This window comes from Etheostoma cragini, chromosome 12 (genome assembly GCF_013103735.1).
Source record: "Etheostoma cragini isolate CJK2018 chromosome 12, CSU_Ecrag_1.0, whole genome shotgun sequence".
Lineage (NCBI taxonomy): Eukaryota > Metazoa > Chordata > Actinopteri > Perciformes > Percidae > Etheostoma > Etheostoma cragini.
In genome coordinates, this window is record NC_048418.1 from 16,492,476 (window position 1) to 16,510,327 (window position 17,852).

The following is a 17,852-nucleotide window of genomic DNA, read 5'->3' on the forward strand; positions in this document are numbered from 1 at the left end:
TTTGCATGGGTATCCTCCGGGTTGTCTGGTTTCACCCACCGTCAAAAGCCTGTACTAGGTTCTCCAGTCAGTGCTCTTGATCTAAGCACTGGCTCAGATCTGGACTTGGCTGTAAATGGCTGCCTACTGCTCCCTTGAGGGATACGTTAGATGCAGAGAATGAATTTTGCTACATGAGTATGTGACAATAAAGCATCTTTACCCTTTACATGGAGCATCAGAAAGCCCAGTTAACATAAGTCTCAGCGAGTCAGTAGGCTATATATACAGTAAGTGCAGAGTGGAACACCTGCTCTGGGAGGGATAAAAGGTGCTGCGTCAGCAAGGAACACATGCTCTGGGAGGAGGTCATCTGAACAGTTATATAGCCTACACCTGTACTGGGAAAGCCCAACTCACTCGCTCGCTCGCTCACTCACTCGCTCACTCGCTCACTCACTCACTCACTCACTCACTTTGTGTTTTTTTTGCCCAGATTTGTGAATGAAAATATCGATGCAGTTGATTTGGCTCCCTCTGTCCCCCGTGTGAAGGTGATCTAGTTTAGCTGCAGGGCGGTGCTGCGTCAAACTCCTCCTCCGGGCTTCTCCTAACTGTGAAACCAACGCACCTATTGAGCGCCAATGGGAAAGGGGAACTAACCAACAGGTAGGCGTCCTGTAAGTGCGTGCCTCGGCTCAGACAGAGAAACAAGTGGACCGAGCAGACGATAACCCGTAGGAATGTGACCCGGGGCAGAACTTGGCACTGGTTTCCTAATGATACAAACATTTACTTCTGAGAGGAAACGAGCTGTGTTCCTGTCACGTTCGGGCTCTCTTGGCTGGGGAACACTACAGAAAACCGAAAGTTTCTGATTAATTCATTGGGAAAATCCCATTTGTCACATCAGAAGCGGGGACCCAATGTGGATACAACGCTGAAGGTAAGCGTGTCTTGTTCTTTGCGTGCAACAGCCTAAATTATGGAGTAATCCATATTTTAAAATGGGCGTATATCTCTAATTTATCACATTTATCAGGTTAATATGTTGCACTGACAAACATAGGCTATGCTTTATGCAGTTTAACCTCAAATCAAGATAGCTTGGACTGCTGCTGTCCTATCAGCTTTCCTTTATCCTCTCTTGGTATCGGCTTGATGTTGCATAATCCAAGATATGTAGCAACATCTTGACTATCCCATAGTGTGACTCACAACAATAACGCCTCCATCATTTTCTTATGTAAGTTTGTGGTCTGATTTAGATTGGCAGTGTCTCACATGTACACCCAACAACGCCCAAAGTCCTGGTGAATGTAACTATGACGCGTACCTTTCTAGCACCAGTGTGTTGATCAAAAGCATCTATCCTACAGAAACATTTCAAAATAAAGGGATGCAATTCATATCAACCAATCTCTCTCTAGCTGCCGCTGATAAAATATTAATAAGAGTTTTCTGTCTTCACAGCAGCCATATTGTCTCCATCTCTGAACTTTGTTCCTCTGGGATAACAACAGAGGACACACTGAGACTCATCTGATCCCAAGAGGTCAGAGTCTCTTTGACCCTGATCTTCCTGCAGAAAGGACATGGAGGTCCTGCGGCGGTCCTCTGTGTTTGCTGCAGATGTCCTGGATGTGTTTGACCGATCGTTGAGTGAGAAGGAGCTGGTGTCTCAGTCTAAAGCCTTGTGCAGGGACTACATACTGTCCAGACTCAACCAGAATGGACTGGGATGGTCCAAAACCGAACTCAACCTCTTGCCCTCAAATGCAGCGCTCGCTGAGGTGTCTTTGGTGCTTCTCTGTCTTGGTAAGAGAAACATGAAGAACCGTTTAGTCAGGAGTTAAATAATGGGCTTAAAGGGCAAAAATATGAATATTCAGAGCTATCACAGTTATTTCCTTGTTTACGTTGAACTTGATACACCCGGGAGAAGAAAACTCAGATAAGATGAAGTGGCCGCATTAGTTTTAACATAATGCTTTTAAGTAGATCAGATTATTTATATTTTTGTGGGTATTTTTATACCTTTTTTAGTTTTTATTATTATTTATACAGGCATAAACAGTAGAGAGATGCAACAAGTGTTTTGGTCAGAGGACATTGTGGTTTATTGACAGTGTCTTAACCTCCACCTTTTATTTTTTATACAGAGATTAAGATAATCTTAATAAATAATTAAGGGCATTTTCATCTGCTCTGAATATAGTTTTCATTGGGTCTGGGTCTCAAAAATATGCTTAGGGATGGACAATGATGAAACGTTTGTGCCAGAAAATAGTGTTTTTCAATATTTCTTGTAATATAAAGAACTCTTTAAACTGGATCAAAATCTTTACCAAAATCATATCACAGCTTAACTTCACTCTATCAAATGGATTTGAAATAGGAAATACGCCAGGAAGATTTTGAGATATTATTATATTTAAAACTAACCGTTAGAAGTTGAAAAATGCCTCCTGTTGCAATATACAATAAAATAGGAGGAGCAGGACCCATGATCAGTCATATTCAGTAAAAGTATTGGATTTGAGACTTTGCAAAATGTTTGGGCAAAATGCAAATTCCACGTAACAGTGTTTACCAGTACCAACAACTCTCAAAACTAAGTTTACTGTGTGCATTTCCAAGGGAACATTGGGAAGGCTGCTAACTCGAGTTCTGAACACTTAAAAGGAAATGCTCACTGATCTTGCACGGATTATTAAATTCATTGCTTTCACCTCCATCAATACGTTCTCATTGTCTTGTGTGAATTCAGATGGAAGCCTGTGTGAACTGACTGCTGTGACGGTGATATGATCAGTATGAACTCCTCTTGGGTCTAAAAAAGCACTAATCTACTTTTAGATAATAGTAGGTTGAGAGCTGAGAGATTGAACAGATAATTGATACATATAACATATAACAAACTACACTGAATGACTCCTCAGACTGGACGTTTTCCACATACTGTACTGTATATCATAGATACATTCAATCTATGAGCTTGGAACAAGTGTGTGTGTGTGTGTGTGTGTGTGTGTTTGTGTGTGTGTGTCTCTCTCGCTCTCTCTGTCTGTGTCTGTGTGTCTGTCTGTGTCTTGAGCTAAGTGATCACATCTGGAAGACTTGACTCACTTAACACAGCAGCTCAAGTGCCAGCCGTCTTTTTAAGAGACATGCATGTTTTACTTTAAGAGACTTTTTAAGAGACATGCATGTTTTACTTTAACATTCTGATGTCTGAGTGACCCTACACCAGCGGAACAAAGTCAATTGTTTAAATCAGTTGAATGGTTAGATTCAACGGATTGTATTAGAGATTGGATAACCCACAGAGTTTAAATAATTGGTTTAAACTGCAGTCTTCCTAACAGACTTATGATGCCTCTCTCTCTCTCTCTCTCTCTCTCTCTCTCTCTCTCTGTGTTACCTAGGCGACGAGCTAGAGTGTATACAGCCCTATTTGTACAGGAACGTGGCACGGCAACTCAACATCTCTGTTGCCATGGAGAGTATGGTTTCAGATGCCTTCATCGGCGTGGCAACAGAGATCTTCTCAACAGGTACACGGCTGTTGCTGAAGGTGATGATGATGATGATGATGAAGATGAAGATGATGATGTTGTACACTGTATGCCATCAAATTCAAAGCCAGCACAGAAAGTGATTGAGACTTCTGCAGTGTCTCAGACAACGGATGAAGGCAGTTACTGTGAACACAGTAACAGGTGTGACTGTTCACTTTCTATCGGCCCCTTTTAGCTGAGAGGTGCTTTAGTGAGAGTGAGTGGGTGTGAATCATACGTAAGTGGAGCGTGACTTCATCTAAAACACATCATTTCTCCCACGGATTCTTAGAGTCACCAAGTTTAGACTCTGATTCGTTGATAGTTTTGTGACATAGATTCTTATGGATTAAGTATTTATATTAAGTGTATTGCCTTATTATTACAACAATACTATATTTTTCTTTACCTTTAGTTTTGAATTCAGGCATTGTGTGGCCCAAGAAATACCTGCTTCTGCTAACTGTTTTTTCACGGGTCTTGTAGTTTTTGGTAACCTGGACTTAGTATAGCCCATATGATATAGTGTTGTGATGACGGCCATTCCGTTTTTTTTGTTGTTGTTTTTTGGTAAGTGTCATTTGCAGACATTATTGGGTGTTCTAAAACTTTGTAGCCATGCTAGCAGCGTCACTCTAGGAACATCAGTGTTGGCCTGTGGGTCAGCCGGTACCCCACTTTGGTTCAGACTGAAATGTCTCAACAACTACCTGATGGATTTTCATGTAATTTGGTTCAGACATTCAAGGTTGTAGGAGAATGAATCCTACTTACTTTGGTTATCCCCTGACATTACTTCCATCATTGGTGGTTTTGGGTTAAATGTCTAGACAAGTGTATGGTTTGCCATAAAATTCATGTCCATGAAATTTGTATCCCGACTCCGGCTTGGGCTCAATTAAAATCCCTCCAATGATCCTTTAGCTTGAAGCTTTGTGTCATCATCAGGTAAAATTTAACCTTGTGTGATAATTTGGGTTATTCTTGACAAACTTCTGATAGTCTTCATAAGCAAATGTTAGCATGCTAATGCACAAAAACTAGCATGGTGAACACGGTACACGTTACACCTGCTAAACATCAGGATGCTAACTTTGTAATTGTGAGCATGTTAGCACGCTGATGTTAAAATTTAGCTCAAAAAGCATTGTGTACAGCCTGATAGAGCCGCTAGCGTGGCTGTAAATTGTTACTCTTGTTTTTGTTAGGAAGCAAGTTGTTATTTTGATGGATAATAAAGGTGTGACATGAGCATGTTAAAGATGTATGCTGCTGTGCTGCAGTCTATGAAAGGTGACAGAAAAGTGCAACTAAATTTGCGGTAAAATTCCACGGTGGTTATCTGATATCAGGCATGTGCCACATGTAGGGTAAGGTTACCAAAATGTCATTTAAAGAGAGATACAGTAACAGTATTTTACTAGATTTTATTTTACTTACACTATTCCCACTACCTCGAAATAGCCACGGGATGTTCTGAGTGAATTGTGAGTCATAAGAAAATAAATAAGTAAATTATTTAATTGCTTAAATCTTTGTTCAGTCTTGATCTTGACAGAAGAATTCAGTTTTGTCAGTCTCGACTTGAACGTGGTTGTGCTGGCTCTTGGACTTGTTTCAAGTTGCCTTGACAACAGAGTAACTTTATGTCCTCAGTGTGAGCCTTTGGGATAGATTAGAAGGTCTGGCCGGAGTGTGACGAGCAACTAAAATTTGTCATTTTTTCCAGGAAAGATCAAAAATGGACTCGCTTAATGTAATTTTCATTCCTGTGTTCTGGCTAAATTTGTGCTTATTTAGACGTCACAAGGATGTCCTTTTTGGAAACAGCGTGGGATTTCTCCTGGAGAATAACAAACTGGTGAACCCAGGCTGCCCCTGCCTTCTGGGACGGACTGAAACCTGAATATAAATAGAAAAATGCATCTAAGTTTGTTATTCCTGCTAACCGGAATTTGTTCTATGATGACTTGTGTAGCTTTTTTGTTATTCACCATCATGCCTCAAAGAGCTTAATATGACACAAAGGAATGATAAGTCCAGTGGATCTATGTATCATAACCACATATTTTCTTTAGAAGCGGTTCAGCAGTGGTCTGTACTGTGGTTTCCCTCAGTAAAATCAACATGGCTTGTCTCTCCTTCATCTATCTTAACTTGCCTCCCACTTCTGTTCTGCCTCTTTCCACTGTCCTCTCCTCCAGCTTTATCCCTGACAATCTTGTCTCTATTCTTGGCCTGTTTCTCAGTAGGGAGCAAGATGTGATGTACTCTGACAGCTTCCATGGACAGTTATCTTATTTAAGCTTGCTCAGAGCTCGCTTTGTCCCCTTATAGCCACAGGAAGTCACTTTAGGTCAGCAATGACAATGGTAGCCGGTCTAAAGAGGTTAATGCCATTAGGCCCTGCACTGCATCGGTGACGGTTGTTGTATCAGCCTCTGCTGCACTGCAAACTGAACCTAGAAATGGCTGGATGCCATTCATTATCAGACCGGGTTGTTTAGATGAAAAGACAAGAATTTGCCATTTTTAGCTCTTTGTTGTTTCTTAATAGTGCATGCAAAATCATTTGCCCCCCCCCCCCCCCAATGTAGAACCTGAGTCAGTGTTTACCCACCTACAGGCCAAGGCAAAACAATCTAACCCTCTTTAATTTATAACTGCTCTGCAAGGCGTCTTATCAGCCACATCAACGCAAATACATTGGTTTGTTGATTCAAACCTGATATTTGCAGTTTATTTCAGTACAAAGCCCACCAACCCCCCATATAGTTTGAGGCAAAATCAGACTATGTAACAAAGACACCATAGAGATTAGGTGGGTGGTGATGCTTGGCATGGACTGGGATTGGCACCCATGAGAACAGGAAAAGGAGTGTTTATGTTGCGATAAATACTGGATGGCAGTTTGATTCCGGTCAGGAAATTCTGCCACCATGGAGGATTAAAGCTCAGGTCTTCTGGATATAGTGTGAATATTTTGGCTTCTCTTAGCTCTTCACTTAAGACATATTTCCCCTCTCGGACAATAAATTGAATTTGATTCTATTCTGAACAACTGCTCTGTGTCTGCAGGACTAAATCAATATGAGCTTGAATTGCTGAAGCATAAAACTCCCATCCAGTCATGGTTTTAATAATGCATTAATGATGAGCATCAGGGCTTGCATATCTATCCATAGACAAAGGTAAAGACATGAAACGTATGCCGGTGATGTCTGTTTTTCTCGCTGTAGGTATAACATGGGGTAAAGTGGTATCGATGTTCGCAGTAGCCGGAGCCCTGGCTGTCGATTGTGTCAGACTGGGTCACGCAACCACGGTTCACATCTTAGTGGATAGTCTGGGCCAGTTTGTCCGCAAGTTTCTGGTTCCTTGGTTGAAAAGACGAGGAGGATGGGTAAGTGGAAATCCAGAAGTTTTTTTTTATTTTTTTACATTTGCACTTACTAAATCATGTTTGTTTTTTTTCTCAGATTTTTATAGAATTAATGCTGCTGCATGATTAGTGTTTCAATTCAATTTTATTTATAGTATCAAATCATAACAAGAGTTATCGCAAGACACTTTACAGATAGAGGAGGCCTAGACCACACTCTATCATTTATAAAGTTCCAACAATTCTAGTAATTCCCCCAAGGGCAAGCAACAGTGCGACAGTGGCGGGAAAAAAAACTCCCATTTAGGAAGAAACCTCGGCCAGACCCAGGCTCTTGGTAGGCGGTGTCTGCGGTGCCGAGTCGACAACAAGATTGAACAAAAAAAAACTGCTTCCATCTCGTTCCTCTGGTGTTTAAAACTGGCAACTTTCTGGTCTACCACATTGCTTTTGTGATTATGTAATCTTGTTGAAGGATCAGAACTTTTTTTGTTTGTTTTTATAAGCTCTGATAGTCCGAGTTAATAGGGCGTTGCAAACAACATGTAGCATTCTCAGAAGGGCCCAGTTATGGCTCTGAAAATTTAGCTCTTCCCTACATACTCTTAGTTCCTGTTGGCTGATCCAATGCAAAGATTTGCAGTGGTAATATCTGTTTCTGCAGCCCTCTCTTGGGAAAAAGACTGAAATAATGAAAAAATACATTATTAGGTGCAGCACTAACATTTTGTCATGCTCAAACAGGCATAATGAATTGCAGTATAAGTCCAGTCATTCATACTAGGGATGTGTTTTTTCCTAAAAGCAAAGTCAGATGAAGGTGGCTCCCCATTGATTTAAAAAAAAAGAAAAATAACAACCATCCCATAATTTTTTTACATTCACATCCCCCTCAGAATTAATTTTAATAACTGGTCATGCTTTAACCCTCCTTTTACCATCAACAGGTCAGAATTTAAATTTGTCAATGACCAAATACCTGCAGAGCTATGACATTCCCATCAGCCGCAGCTGTACTTTTGTATTTAAATGAATATTTAATTATTAGCATTCTAAGCATTATACCTGCTAAGTCGTTTTTACCACCGGGTACTGCCTTTTTCTGAATTTGAAACACTTTTTCCCCTTGAAAAGTGCATCTGTTTCCTTAAATTCTATTTGTATTTGGCTAAAAATAAAAATAAAGTTATTACTTAATGTTTTCTCTTATTGTCTCATGTCTTATTTTTTTTAAATATTAAATTCCTTTTATCAGGCGGAGATTACCAAATGTGTGGTGAAGAAGGATGTTGCCCCTGAGTACCACTGGCTGTCGTCTGCCATCGAGTCCCTGAAGTACTTCGTCACTACAATGTACGTCTACATCATGAAGGAACCATGACTCAGCACAGGAGTCCTCATCGATTGAAATGTCAGACTTCCATGACTTCGGTCAACAATCGAGGGGGCGGAGATTGTCCTACACATCGGATGGCCATCAAAGTTTCATCAGCGTTGTGTTCGTGTTGTCTCGTTGTCGGATACGTGATTACCCTTCAGCCAAAGAGTAGTCATGGTGATATTTTCCAGCATAAAAGGCAACGAAATCAACTTTCACACTGTTTACACTGGTGCAGTGAACCAGGCTTCTCGCGTGTTGTAACTGTGATGAGTGATGGTGTTCAGGTTGAATGTGACGTTGTTTGCACTCCTGAGATAAACAGTTTGATGCTTTGATTTGACGTTTGTCTCAGAACAAATGAAGCAGTAATGAAAGGTGAAAGCCACGTTTGTAATGAAAATTGATGCTCAGCTGGCTGGGTCCCGTGAGTTCTCGCGAGAGTCTGATTTACACTATTGTACGTCACCAAAGCACAAGCAGTGCCTCTCCCCAAATATGAGTAGACTTTCTGCTGCGATTTTAGACACCTGTGACCATGAAATGCTTGCCAAAGAACTTGAAGACAGAAGAATGATATGAACTGCATCCACATATTTTGGTGAAATTATTTCCTTTTTTTTAAAACTGTAAATAGTTGTATTTATGACTTAATGTTGTTTTTTTTCTTCTATTTTGATTATGACTATCAATTGAAGCCACTGCAGTATATAGACAACTGCTCTTCAGGATGATTGTGTGGTATGCTTAATGGTTACTTTCACAGTGTTAATTAAATAAAGTTGTGTCTGGATGTTTTTATTATTATTATTTAAAAACTCATAAAATAAAATCTTCACATTTACTTATTATGTAGAATATTTTATGATACTTTATACCACAGGTTTAAATTGCAGACTTTGTTGCATGTCATACGCCACATCTTTCTACTCATTTACTGTTCCTCTTTAATAAAAGCAAAAAAAAGAGACAGAGGCACCTTGTTGCAGAATTGTATACTTGATGTTGTAACATTATAAAGGCATCATAACAGATAAATTGAATTATCGTCATTCATGTTAAAGACTCCAAGGACAGAACAGGAAGCGTAAAAACATTAACATAATATAATAAATTAACACTAAGTAAAGAAATTGGTGAAATTTCTTCTCATGCAGCCTGTAAAGGAACATTTACATTTATACCAAGAAACCGGTCTGACATAAAACCAAATCATAACCCCAATCACAATAACACCCTGCATAGAACAACCCTCCGTCAACACGGTTCATTGACTCCAGAACAACAGCAGTTTCTTTAGCTTTCAATCTTCTAAGTTAAAGATAAGAGGACATTGTACTTAACATTAATTCTTCAGTGCTTTATAAGCTTTACAGCTCCGAGATTAAATAACTTGAGCACCCATGCTTAACCAAGGTCATTTAGTGAAATACAAAACTTTTTACTTTTTTTGATTAAAAGGTTTACTGTGGAGTTTTAGACCTCCAGTAGTGGTTTCACTCTATTCCACTGATCTACAGCTGGTGGTAATTCTGCGAAATTGCAGCAATATGCAGCAAAGGCAGGGAAGAAGAAGACTAGATTAAGCCATGCAAGTCTAAGTACACACGGCCAGTATAGTGAAACTGTGAATGGCTTATTAATCAGTTCTGGTTTAATTTAAAATACTTTGTTCTATGAGGAAGGAAATGCACTTTGTTAAACCTCACGACAAACATAATGAGTTTGGGTGAGAAACACCTAATGTAATCTATATCAAAGACCTTTCATTACTGGGACTCTGCCGCTGGATATTGTGCCGGATGTCCCTAATTTTGGACTCAAGGTCTCTAATTTTTGTCTCCTTTGCGTTGGCATTCTTAACTTAATTTGTCAGGCTTGCTCCTCAGATCTCTGCAGGGTAAATCCAGACAGCAGACAGTTTTCTGTTGCAAGACTAAAACTACTTTTGAACAAAAACATTCCACCACAAGTTCCTTCCCGGGGTTCTTTTGCAGCGGCTCCGTGGCTCCGTTTGCCGCTTAACGGCGTCCAAAACGATTGTGATTGGTTTGAAGAAATGCCAATAAACCAGAGCCCGTTTTTCTTCCATCCCAGATTGCTGGGTGGAGGAAGGGCTGGCAATGCGAGACTTTGCTTAATGTAAATAAAACTTTTGTTTGTTAACAAGAAAACTCCACACTGCCCTTTTCAGTTATTTTTTTATTGAACAGTAACATAAACTCTATTTCTGTCTCCCTGTAGTGCATAAACAACGCCTAGTTATTACTGTATGTAATGTTTTAATAGTACACCGTAACTCAAACTGTTTATGTGATTATCTAACTAAACCATGATTATTGGTTAAGCCCCTTTTTAAAGACAACATTTATCTTTCCTGACCAAAGTACATCTATGTAAAAGAAGCCTCACAGCCCGTTGGGTCAAGATGAACGACGGTAGGTGATGTGCAAATGCTGCATCAGTGGCTGGTTGTCTGTTGCCATGGAAACTGTCTGCTCCAACCTCCCATCTGGTCGGAGCTGAATCACTCTAGAAATCTGAAAGATGGAAAAGAGCAGGCGAGGTCACGGACACGTTCCGGAGAATGTTCTGGTGCTGCTTTGTAGACTGTGTGGGCAGTAATGACACATAGATTTGACTTCAGCGACTAAATTAAGCCGTTAATATTAACAATGAGTGCATGATCAGAGAACCAGTTTTACCTTCTGTACATGCGGCTCCCTGGCGAAAGAGACTCTGGCCAGAGCCTGGCTCTGGAGGGTCAGCTGCTGTGCTGTCAGCTCTCCCTCCTCAATCTCCACCAGACCTGCACACAAAGACACACTGGACTCAACACATGCGTGACGTGTTTGTGTAGACACGGAAGTAAGTTAGTCATTGGAAAAACTCATTGTATATATGCAATTTAATTTTAAACTGGTAACAAAAAATGTACCTTACATTTTCAAAGCAATGAACTAAATGTTACACTGGAAATAGTTTTAAAAGCGTGTTAACAATTTGAGAATTATTTATTACCTTTAAATGCAAAAATAAAAGACAGCAAAAAGTAAAACAAACATAGATTGGAGTGTAATTGCTAAGTATTCGTTTTTTTTCATCATGTCGGGAATATGCTTTCACAATGGCCCTGAGTGACATCTAATTTAATGAATGCAAAATACGTTGGGAGATGTTGTATATTTTGTGTTAAGCGACCGACAATCCTTTACATATCCAGCCTCTGCACATCTAGATGATCCTTTCAAAATTATAACACATTCCAGAAATACGAGCAGGAGCCTGCTTTTCAATAACGAGGACCTCCAGCATCATGAATGTAACTACCGGAGTTCTGCGCGATGATGAACGCGACTCTGTTGGCCCCCGGCTGCATTCGAATGAAGCCACACTCCCTGTGCAGGGGCTTCTTGGTCTCTGCATGGAAGGCATTGAACCTGTCAGACACAGTAAAAGGCGAGGGATCAGCAAACGACTGAAGGTGACGTCTGTCCACATGATGCAAATTTCCTGCTGGTAGATTGTTTGGTGTGGTAATTACCCATCACCGATGCCGGGTGTAGGTCACACATGAAACAGGCTTGAAACTTTCAACCACAGAGAGCGTGGAAACACTTTTTTAACCTTGGTGTTAATCTTTAAAAGTCTGATTGCACACAGAATAACCTACGTGAAGTTGATGACTGGTTGTCCCACGTGGCTGAAGTTCAGTGTCTCTATGTAGCGGAAAGGTTTTATAGAGGTAAAACATCCCTCTCCAGGTTCATCTGACTCCCAGCTACCCAGAAGCCAGTCTAGAGGGAGGAGGGCTGGGTTCAGCTCCACTGATGGCAAAACACACATGCACACACGCGCACACACACACAGAGTTTATGACACATTATCATGAAATCAGAGAAAATAAATTCCATATGAGGCTGTGATAGGTGATACCACAGATTTGATCCAACACCAATAAATATATTGAACACATTGATATCATTAACAGAGAGTTTGAACTAGTCCTATCAAAGAATGGATCATTTATGGAATTTAGAGTAAATACCAGTAAAAAACATTACATATACTGTATAACTATATATATATTACAGGCAACTAATATCTGTTTATGAGTCGTAAATGTTATGAAGTGAACACTAATGAACATTTTAATTTAAAAAGCATTTATCTCAATTAACAGATAAGACTTATTCACAGCAGACATTTTGACTTGTTATAGTAGGAGAAGCACAAGTGTTCCTAATTACATTAAAAATGACTCTGGTCTATTCAAGTGTCCCAGTTAGCCATGCCAATGTGACAGTAAACCCATATCCACAACACCAGAACCCTGAAACTAAAGCAGGTAAAAACACTTTAAAAATAAAACTAATGACATCTTTTTATTGTTCTCCAAAAAAGTGTATGTATTTTTCAATTTTATCTAGTCTTTTATTTAATTTAAATGTATCTTATTGTATTCTGACTATAAAGTGTAACTGTAAATCTCACAGGTATGCATGTATGTATATATGTATGTATGTATGTATGTATACTTGCATGTATGTATGTATGTATGTATGTATGTGATACCAAGTGTACACACTCACATCTAAAAACTATATATATATATATATATATATATATATATATATATATATATATATATATATTATATTATATATGCAGCGGATTGCTTGTCTCTACTTTTAACTGTAGATGGCGGTAGTGCTACGGTTTGGTCGAAACAAGGCAGAAGAAGACGACTACGCTAAATACAGACGATAGACAGAGGAAGGTGACTGGTTTATATCGCACTCCTATTAATATCGAAACTTAGCAAACAAGACGCAGTTATCACAGCAACGTTAAGTAGCAATTAGACAATTACACAAACTAACACTCCTGTTGACATTCAAAAGTCACTGACTACAACCAGCTCAACTTTGTCCCGGTGGTGGTTGCAATGTGTTTCCTATCATGGAAGCTAATGTTAGCTAATGTTACTATCGTTTTCAAAGGTACCATTAGGTTAAATTAAACTCCCAAACGGTCAACGGTAAGCTTGAGTTGTATGTTAAAAGGGCTGTATATACGAGGACCCATTTTACTTCAATAAGTATTAGCTAAAATCTACTAAATACGTTTTAATTGAGCCTGTGGTCACTGCGACATTGTAGATATACAGTTGACATCGATTCAATATTTGTTTTTTATTTAAAAAGTAACCAGCATCCTACCTGTGTGATTGCCAGGACACGCCATTAAAAAAACTGCAGTCAGGCGGGGAAAAATGCGAAAAATCAGGAAGAAGTAAATGACATTAAATTAATAGTAGCTAGGCTACACTGTGACAGCGTTGAGCTATTGTGACTTATACTGCAACCACAGTAGGGAATCTTGGGAAATGTAGTTCAGACCTTCAAACACATACATGTATAAACCTTTGGAGCTATTTCGGAAATCCTTTACTGTTATCACACATTGAGGCAGAAGAAGTGTTTGATAAATTAAAGCACACTTTATTGACATCTTTCATTGCACTTAGCATGGACCATATAACAAAATCTGCTCCTGTATTTCAAAACTGTTATACTTAAACAAGAAGGGCACATGGCATTATAGGTTTTTATAAAATCTTTGCATCCCAAATCGCAGAAAGATTCCTGAACTGTATGCACTGTTCTAGGGGTCTGCATTGTGGGGTCACTGAGTGTTTACTTTGTATTTCCTAATGAAGAAGTACAGGGTGGCTGGACAGGGAATCATGTGTCTTAAGCCTTGCTCTTTTTGCAGTTCTTGAGAGCATCTTCCAGGGCATGTAGTGCCATGTCTGCATTAATCTTCTCGCAGTTGTATCCCATCAATCCAATCCTCATCACCTAATGAAGAGAGAGAGAGAGTGAGTGAGTAGAGACTGCATCAGAGCCGGCCGTGACTTAGCAGCATGATTCAGAAAGCTGTAATTTTCCAGCACTATCTCTATTTGTTAAGGGTTTATTTTAGGGTAAATAATTCTCTATTGAAAACATCACCTTCTTTTAAAATGCTGACACTGATGGTCACATCTATAATAGCTGATGACCTAAATGTTAAAGGCATATTACTCCTCTGTATAGGGCTGTAATGTCAGCTGCAACCCACCATGCCGATAGAAGGGCCTAGGCCACCAGTCATCTCCATCTGATGGTGTTTCATAATGTAGGCCAGCATCTCCCTCCAATCATAGCCATCCGGAATGGCAATGGTGGTGACGGAGGGGAGCCTTAAGTCCTGCAGGACATGTCACAAAATGACTCTGGTCAGTTGTAGTGTTGTATCTCTTGTAGATAAGCTTTTTGTTGTTCTTGTGAACAAAACAAAACACCAAGCATGTTGTTTTGTTTTATGTCTGTCGCACCTGTTCAGGGATGAAGAGCTTGAAGCCCAAGTCCTCCAGCCCTCTATATAGGTAGGCTGCCACCTCCTTGTGTTTCTTCCAGGACTCCTCCAGCCCCTAGAGGGAGACAAAGATCGATGGAGGTATGTGTGAAAGTTAGAAGTTGGCTGTGCCAACTCAAAACTACTGCAGTATTACAGAGGCAAACTCAGAGAGCTATGTTTCATTTTCATTTTTAACACTGCTTCATCCTTCCTCGCGATTCAATGGTGTTTGGAATAAAGACGTTGACACATTGCTGCCAATATAAGTGACTGGCATAATTGGAGACAAAACTAAATCAAGAGTGTGCCCCCAGCACGGCCCACATTATGTACCAGTTGTCTTAAGAAGGTTCTGACAAATGTTATGTAAGTATTTAAATTGTTACACTAGAAGTTGTCAATATCTTTCATCAAAGTATCCATAACAAGTTGTAAAATTATCCCTGACCTTCTCAGCAAGAACTGCCAGACTCTCTCTCAGGGCAAAGAATCCAGACACTGGACCAGTGTGGTGGTATCTAAAACCCAGAGCAAACATGATTAAATATCCAGCACAGTGACACCCACCATTTCTTTCAAAAACTTGAATCATAATAGTCAAGAATGTAAACATCCAATGTGTTTTAGTCTAGTTCTAACAGAGTTTAAGCAAGGTCAAGGTGATATGAAGAGAGAGGATAAACTCAGTTGGCTGTAATGGACTTACACTCTGGCTGGTTGGCCGTCGCAACCCCAGTAGTTGGACAAATGAGTCATATCAAAGAGGTAGGAGACAGGTTTGGTTTTCCTGTTAAACATCTTGTGGCTGTGAAGGGTAACAGAGAGTCAAAGAGATGATTGCTTGATCTGATTTTTGTATGCATTTGTGACAATTTAGGACTTGTACATGGAAACATGCATGCAGAAAGTCCCTACTCACCATGCTCTGTCATTAAAGGAGATAGGTGCTGTGCCAGGAGGTGCATTCAGAGCCTTCTGAGAGCCAGTATACAGGATGTCAATATCTGGTAGCACAAAGAGAAGCAGATTATATCAAACGCAAGCACATGGTAACATGTAGTCATCGTTATTCATTAATCGTCTTACTTTGCTTGTCCATAAAAATTGGTGCTGCACCAAGAGATGCGACTGTGTCAACAAGGAAGAGGCAGTTATGTCTGTGGGAGACAACAGTGAGGAAGATGACAATGTGTTTGGGAATTGTATGAAACCGTTTCATACACAGTGCTTTAGGCGGATACATTTGGAGGCTCACTTCCTGCAGATGTCTCCAATGCCGTCTACAGGGTGACAGAGGCCCGCGGAAGACTCTCCATGTGTAAGGAAAAACAGGACAGGCTTGTGTTTTTCTACAGCCTACAGAAAGACACACAGTGGAGTTTAATGACATATGTGTTCTTGTTACTGACAGTACAGATCATTATGTTTCTCAGTCATGTATTTAACATAATAGTTCAGACATTTTTGGTGGTTTGTTATAGCTTTTGTAAAATATGAACTGCCTACCTGTTCAATTTCCTTATTACTGAAATATCCTCCAGGTGCTTTTACCATTTTATGTACATTGGCACCTAAAGATAAAAAACATTTGAGACAGACAGATTAATGGTATGGTAATATAAAACACAATCAGTGTAAATGTAGTTGTGCTTAAAACCGTGCGTAAAGACGTACCCATTCTTTCTGCAATTTCTGCAACGCGCTCTCCCCAGATTCCGTTAATAGCAACGAGCACGCTCTCACCGGGCTCCACCGTATTGAACACCGCGCACTCCATGGCCGCGTGCCCGGAGCCGCTCATAGCTATAGTCATGTTGTTCTCTGTCTGAAAGATGTACTGGATCCCTCTCTTGATGTCATTCATGATCTGAGAAATACAATAAAAAAACACTTTATAGCCTAGTTTTTCAGCTATTGTTACCATAGATATACTTGGCCTATGCGTAAATACGCACAAAATATTGATGTAAATGCAATGAGTAGTTAAAATGAATAATTGGTGTATCACAAATGTTTAAGTTGAATTAAGTCCAGTAAAGCCCACACCTCAGTGGTGGAAAGAAATATTCAAACAAAATGAATTATTCCTCAAATTTAAAAATACTAGACTGAAATTAGCCAAAAGACTAAATGCACCTGCGCCTCCAAATTGTACGCCAGTTTTTGTAAACATGCTTACGTCCAGGTAATTATAATTGGATATAGTCTATAGGCTAATATAACTCAGTCTATTTGCGTTTAAAACAAAGCGTTTACCTCAAACATTTCTGGATGCATGTGACCAATTATCGGCCTGCCCTGTGCGGCTAAAATACGCGGAGGAACGTTTGAGGGTCCAGGTCCAAACAGGTAACGCAGTGGAGCTTCCAGCGGCCGGAGAATGCATGCCGGTGGTGGGGTGGTGGTGGTGGCGGAGGAAATGGAGCGGTCCAGGCGCTGGAGCAGAGGCACGCTCCTCGCTGCCAGAAGACTGTCGACGGCCGCTGCCGCCTGCTGGGCGAGCAGCGCGCTCCGGCTAAACAAAGCCCGCTGCATCACGGCTCGTGTTCTGGTTCCCGAGTGGGATCACCACTGACAGACAGAGAGACTCATTCTGACTGTAAGTTTTAGGTGAACATTTAAAACAAACAGGTCTTTGACCTTTTGACCAGGGGCGGTGTGCCTTCCCCGTATAGCTTGTGACCTTTAGAGTTGGCAAAAAAAAAAAAAAAAAATAGTACACTAAGTGTTTTATATTGTAGATTTAAGGTTAACTTCTGCAAATGTTTTGCATTTCATGGTTTTACAAGTTTGAAACTTTCAAAATTGGAAAATACTCAAACAGCTTCTGAACAGGTGGATGTCAAAGCCATTCCCCTGTTTGGAGGAGACTTTGTGAAAATATACAATAATCATGATAAAGATCATGATATAAAATGATTTTATTATTAGTGTCCACGATTCAAGTGTCAGTGTTTGACTTTAAGAAAATTCGCGCCAACACAAAGGCTCATCAGTGCATGCATGTTATATTGTTAAAGTTTGGGTCCACCAGAAATGTTTATGATGACACTTGTGGAAAAGACAGGATGTCTACTTGGCAGCTTAGAACCGGTTCATATCGGTTTGTAGGCGGTTTGTTGATTTTGGATAGCATGTGGTTACAGCA

The 17,852-nt window shown here is 40.0% G+C and overlaps 3 protein-coding genes across 4 annotated transcripts; 1 reads left to right on the plus strand and 2 right to left on the minus strand.

The window, feature by feature from the left end:
- The first annotated feature begins 613 nt into the window (after positions 1–613).
- On the plus strand, positions 614–9,118 carry bokb (BCL2 family apoptosis regulator BOK b). Of its 2 annotated transcripts, none has more exons than XM_034887241.1 (5): positions 614–925; positions 1,456–1,797; positions 3,408–3,536; positions 6,779–6,942; positions 8,177–9,118. In XM_034887241.1, exons 2-5 carry the CDS (start codon positions 1,575–1,577, stop codon positions 8,300–8,302), a joined length of 642 nt encoding a protein of 213 aa, XP_034743132.1. In that variant the 5' UTR covers positions 614–925; positions 1,456–1,574; the 3' UTR covers positions 8,303–9,118. The 2 variants fall into 2 exon arrangements, with proteins under 2 accessions (XP_034743132.1, XP_034743131.1); XM_034887240.1 differs by having other exon boundaries at positions 615–925; positions 1,453–1,797; positions 8,177–9,117.
- A 1,375-nt stretch (positions 9,119–10,493) lies between these two features.
- Positions 10,494–13,684, minus strand: thap4 (THAP domain containing 4). Its single transcript, XM_034887247.1, has 5 exons — positions 13,522–13,684; positions 11,973–12,126; positions 11,630–11,739; positions 11,005–11,108; positions 10,494–10,839 (listed from the first exon to the last, which is right to left on the minus strand). Exons 1-5 carry the CDS (start codon positions 13,544–13,546, stop codon positions 10,723–10,725), a joined length of 510 nt encoding a protein of 169 aa, XP_034743138.1. The 5' UTR covers positions 13,547–13,684; the 3' UTR covers positions 10,494–10,722.
- Positions 13,685–13,997: 313 nt separating this feature from the next.
- agxtb (alanine--glyoxylate and serine--pyruvate aminotransferase b) lies at positions 13,998–17,272 on the minus strand. The gene is made up of 11 exons (XM_034887232.1): positions 16,961–17,272; positions 16,379–16,571; positions 16,211–16,275; positions 15,960–16,060; positions 15,791–15,861; positions 15,624–15,708; positions 15,411–15,509; positions 15,153–15,222; positions 14,682–14,777; positions 14,426–14,554; positions 13,998–14,163 (listed from the first exon to the last, which is right to left on the minus strand). The coding sequence occupies exons 1-11, from the start codon at positions 17,237–17,239 to the stop codon at positions 14,056–14,058; spliced, it is 1,296 nt and encodes a 431-aa protein (XP_034743123.1). The 5' UTR covers positions 17,240–17,272; the 3' UTR covers positions 13,998–14,055.
- Between the last annotated feature and the right edge of the window lie 580 nt (positions 17,273–17,852).

Coding starts and splice junctions, on each gene's coding strand:
- bokb (XM_034887241.1), top strand. CDS start 1,575: ATGGAGGTCCTGCGGCGGTCCTCTGTGTTTGCTGCAGATGTCCTGGAT. Junction 1,798..3,407: donor TTTGGTGCTTCTCTGTCTTG/GTAAGAGAAACA, acceptor TGTGTTACCTAG/GCGACGAGCTAGAGTGTATA. Junction 6,943..8,176: donor TGAAAAGACGAGGAGGATGG/GTAAGTGGAAAT, acceptor TCCTTTTATCAG/GCGGAGATTACCAAATGTGT.
- thap4 (XM_034887247.1), bottom strand. CDS start 13,546: ATGGCGTGTCCTGGCAATCACACAG. Junction 12,127..13,521: donor GTGTCCTGGCAATCACACAG/GTAGGATGCTGG, acceptor TTTTGCCATCAG/TGGAGCTGAACCCAGCCCTC. Junction 11,109..11,629: donor CATCATCGCGCAGAACTCCG/GTAGTTACATTC, acceptor CTTTGTGTGCAG/GTCTGGTGGAGATTGAGGAG.
- agxtb (XM_034887232.1), bottom strand. CDS start 17,239: ATGCAGCGGGCTTTGTTTAGCCGGAGCGCGCTGCTCGCCCAGCAGGCG. Junction 15,223..15,410: donor GACGGCCAACCAGCCAGAGT/GTAAGTCCATTA, acceptor TCTGGGTTTTAG/ATACCACCACACTGGTCCAG. Junction 14,778..15,152: donor TGGCAGTTCTTGCTGAGAAG/GTCAGGGATAAT, acceptor GTCTCCCTCTAG/GGGCTGGAGGAGTCCTGGAA.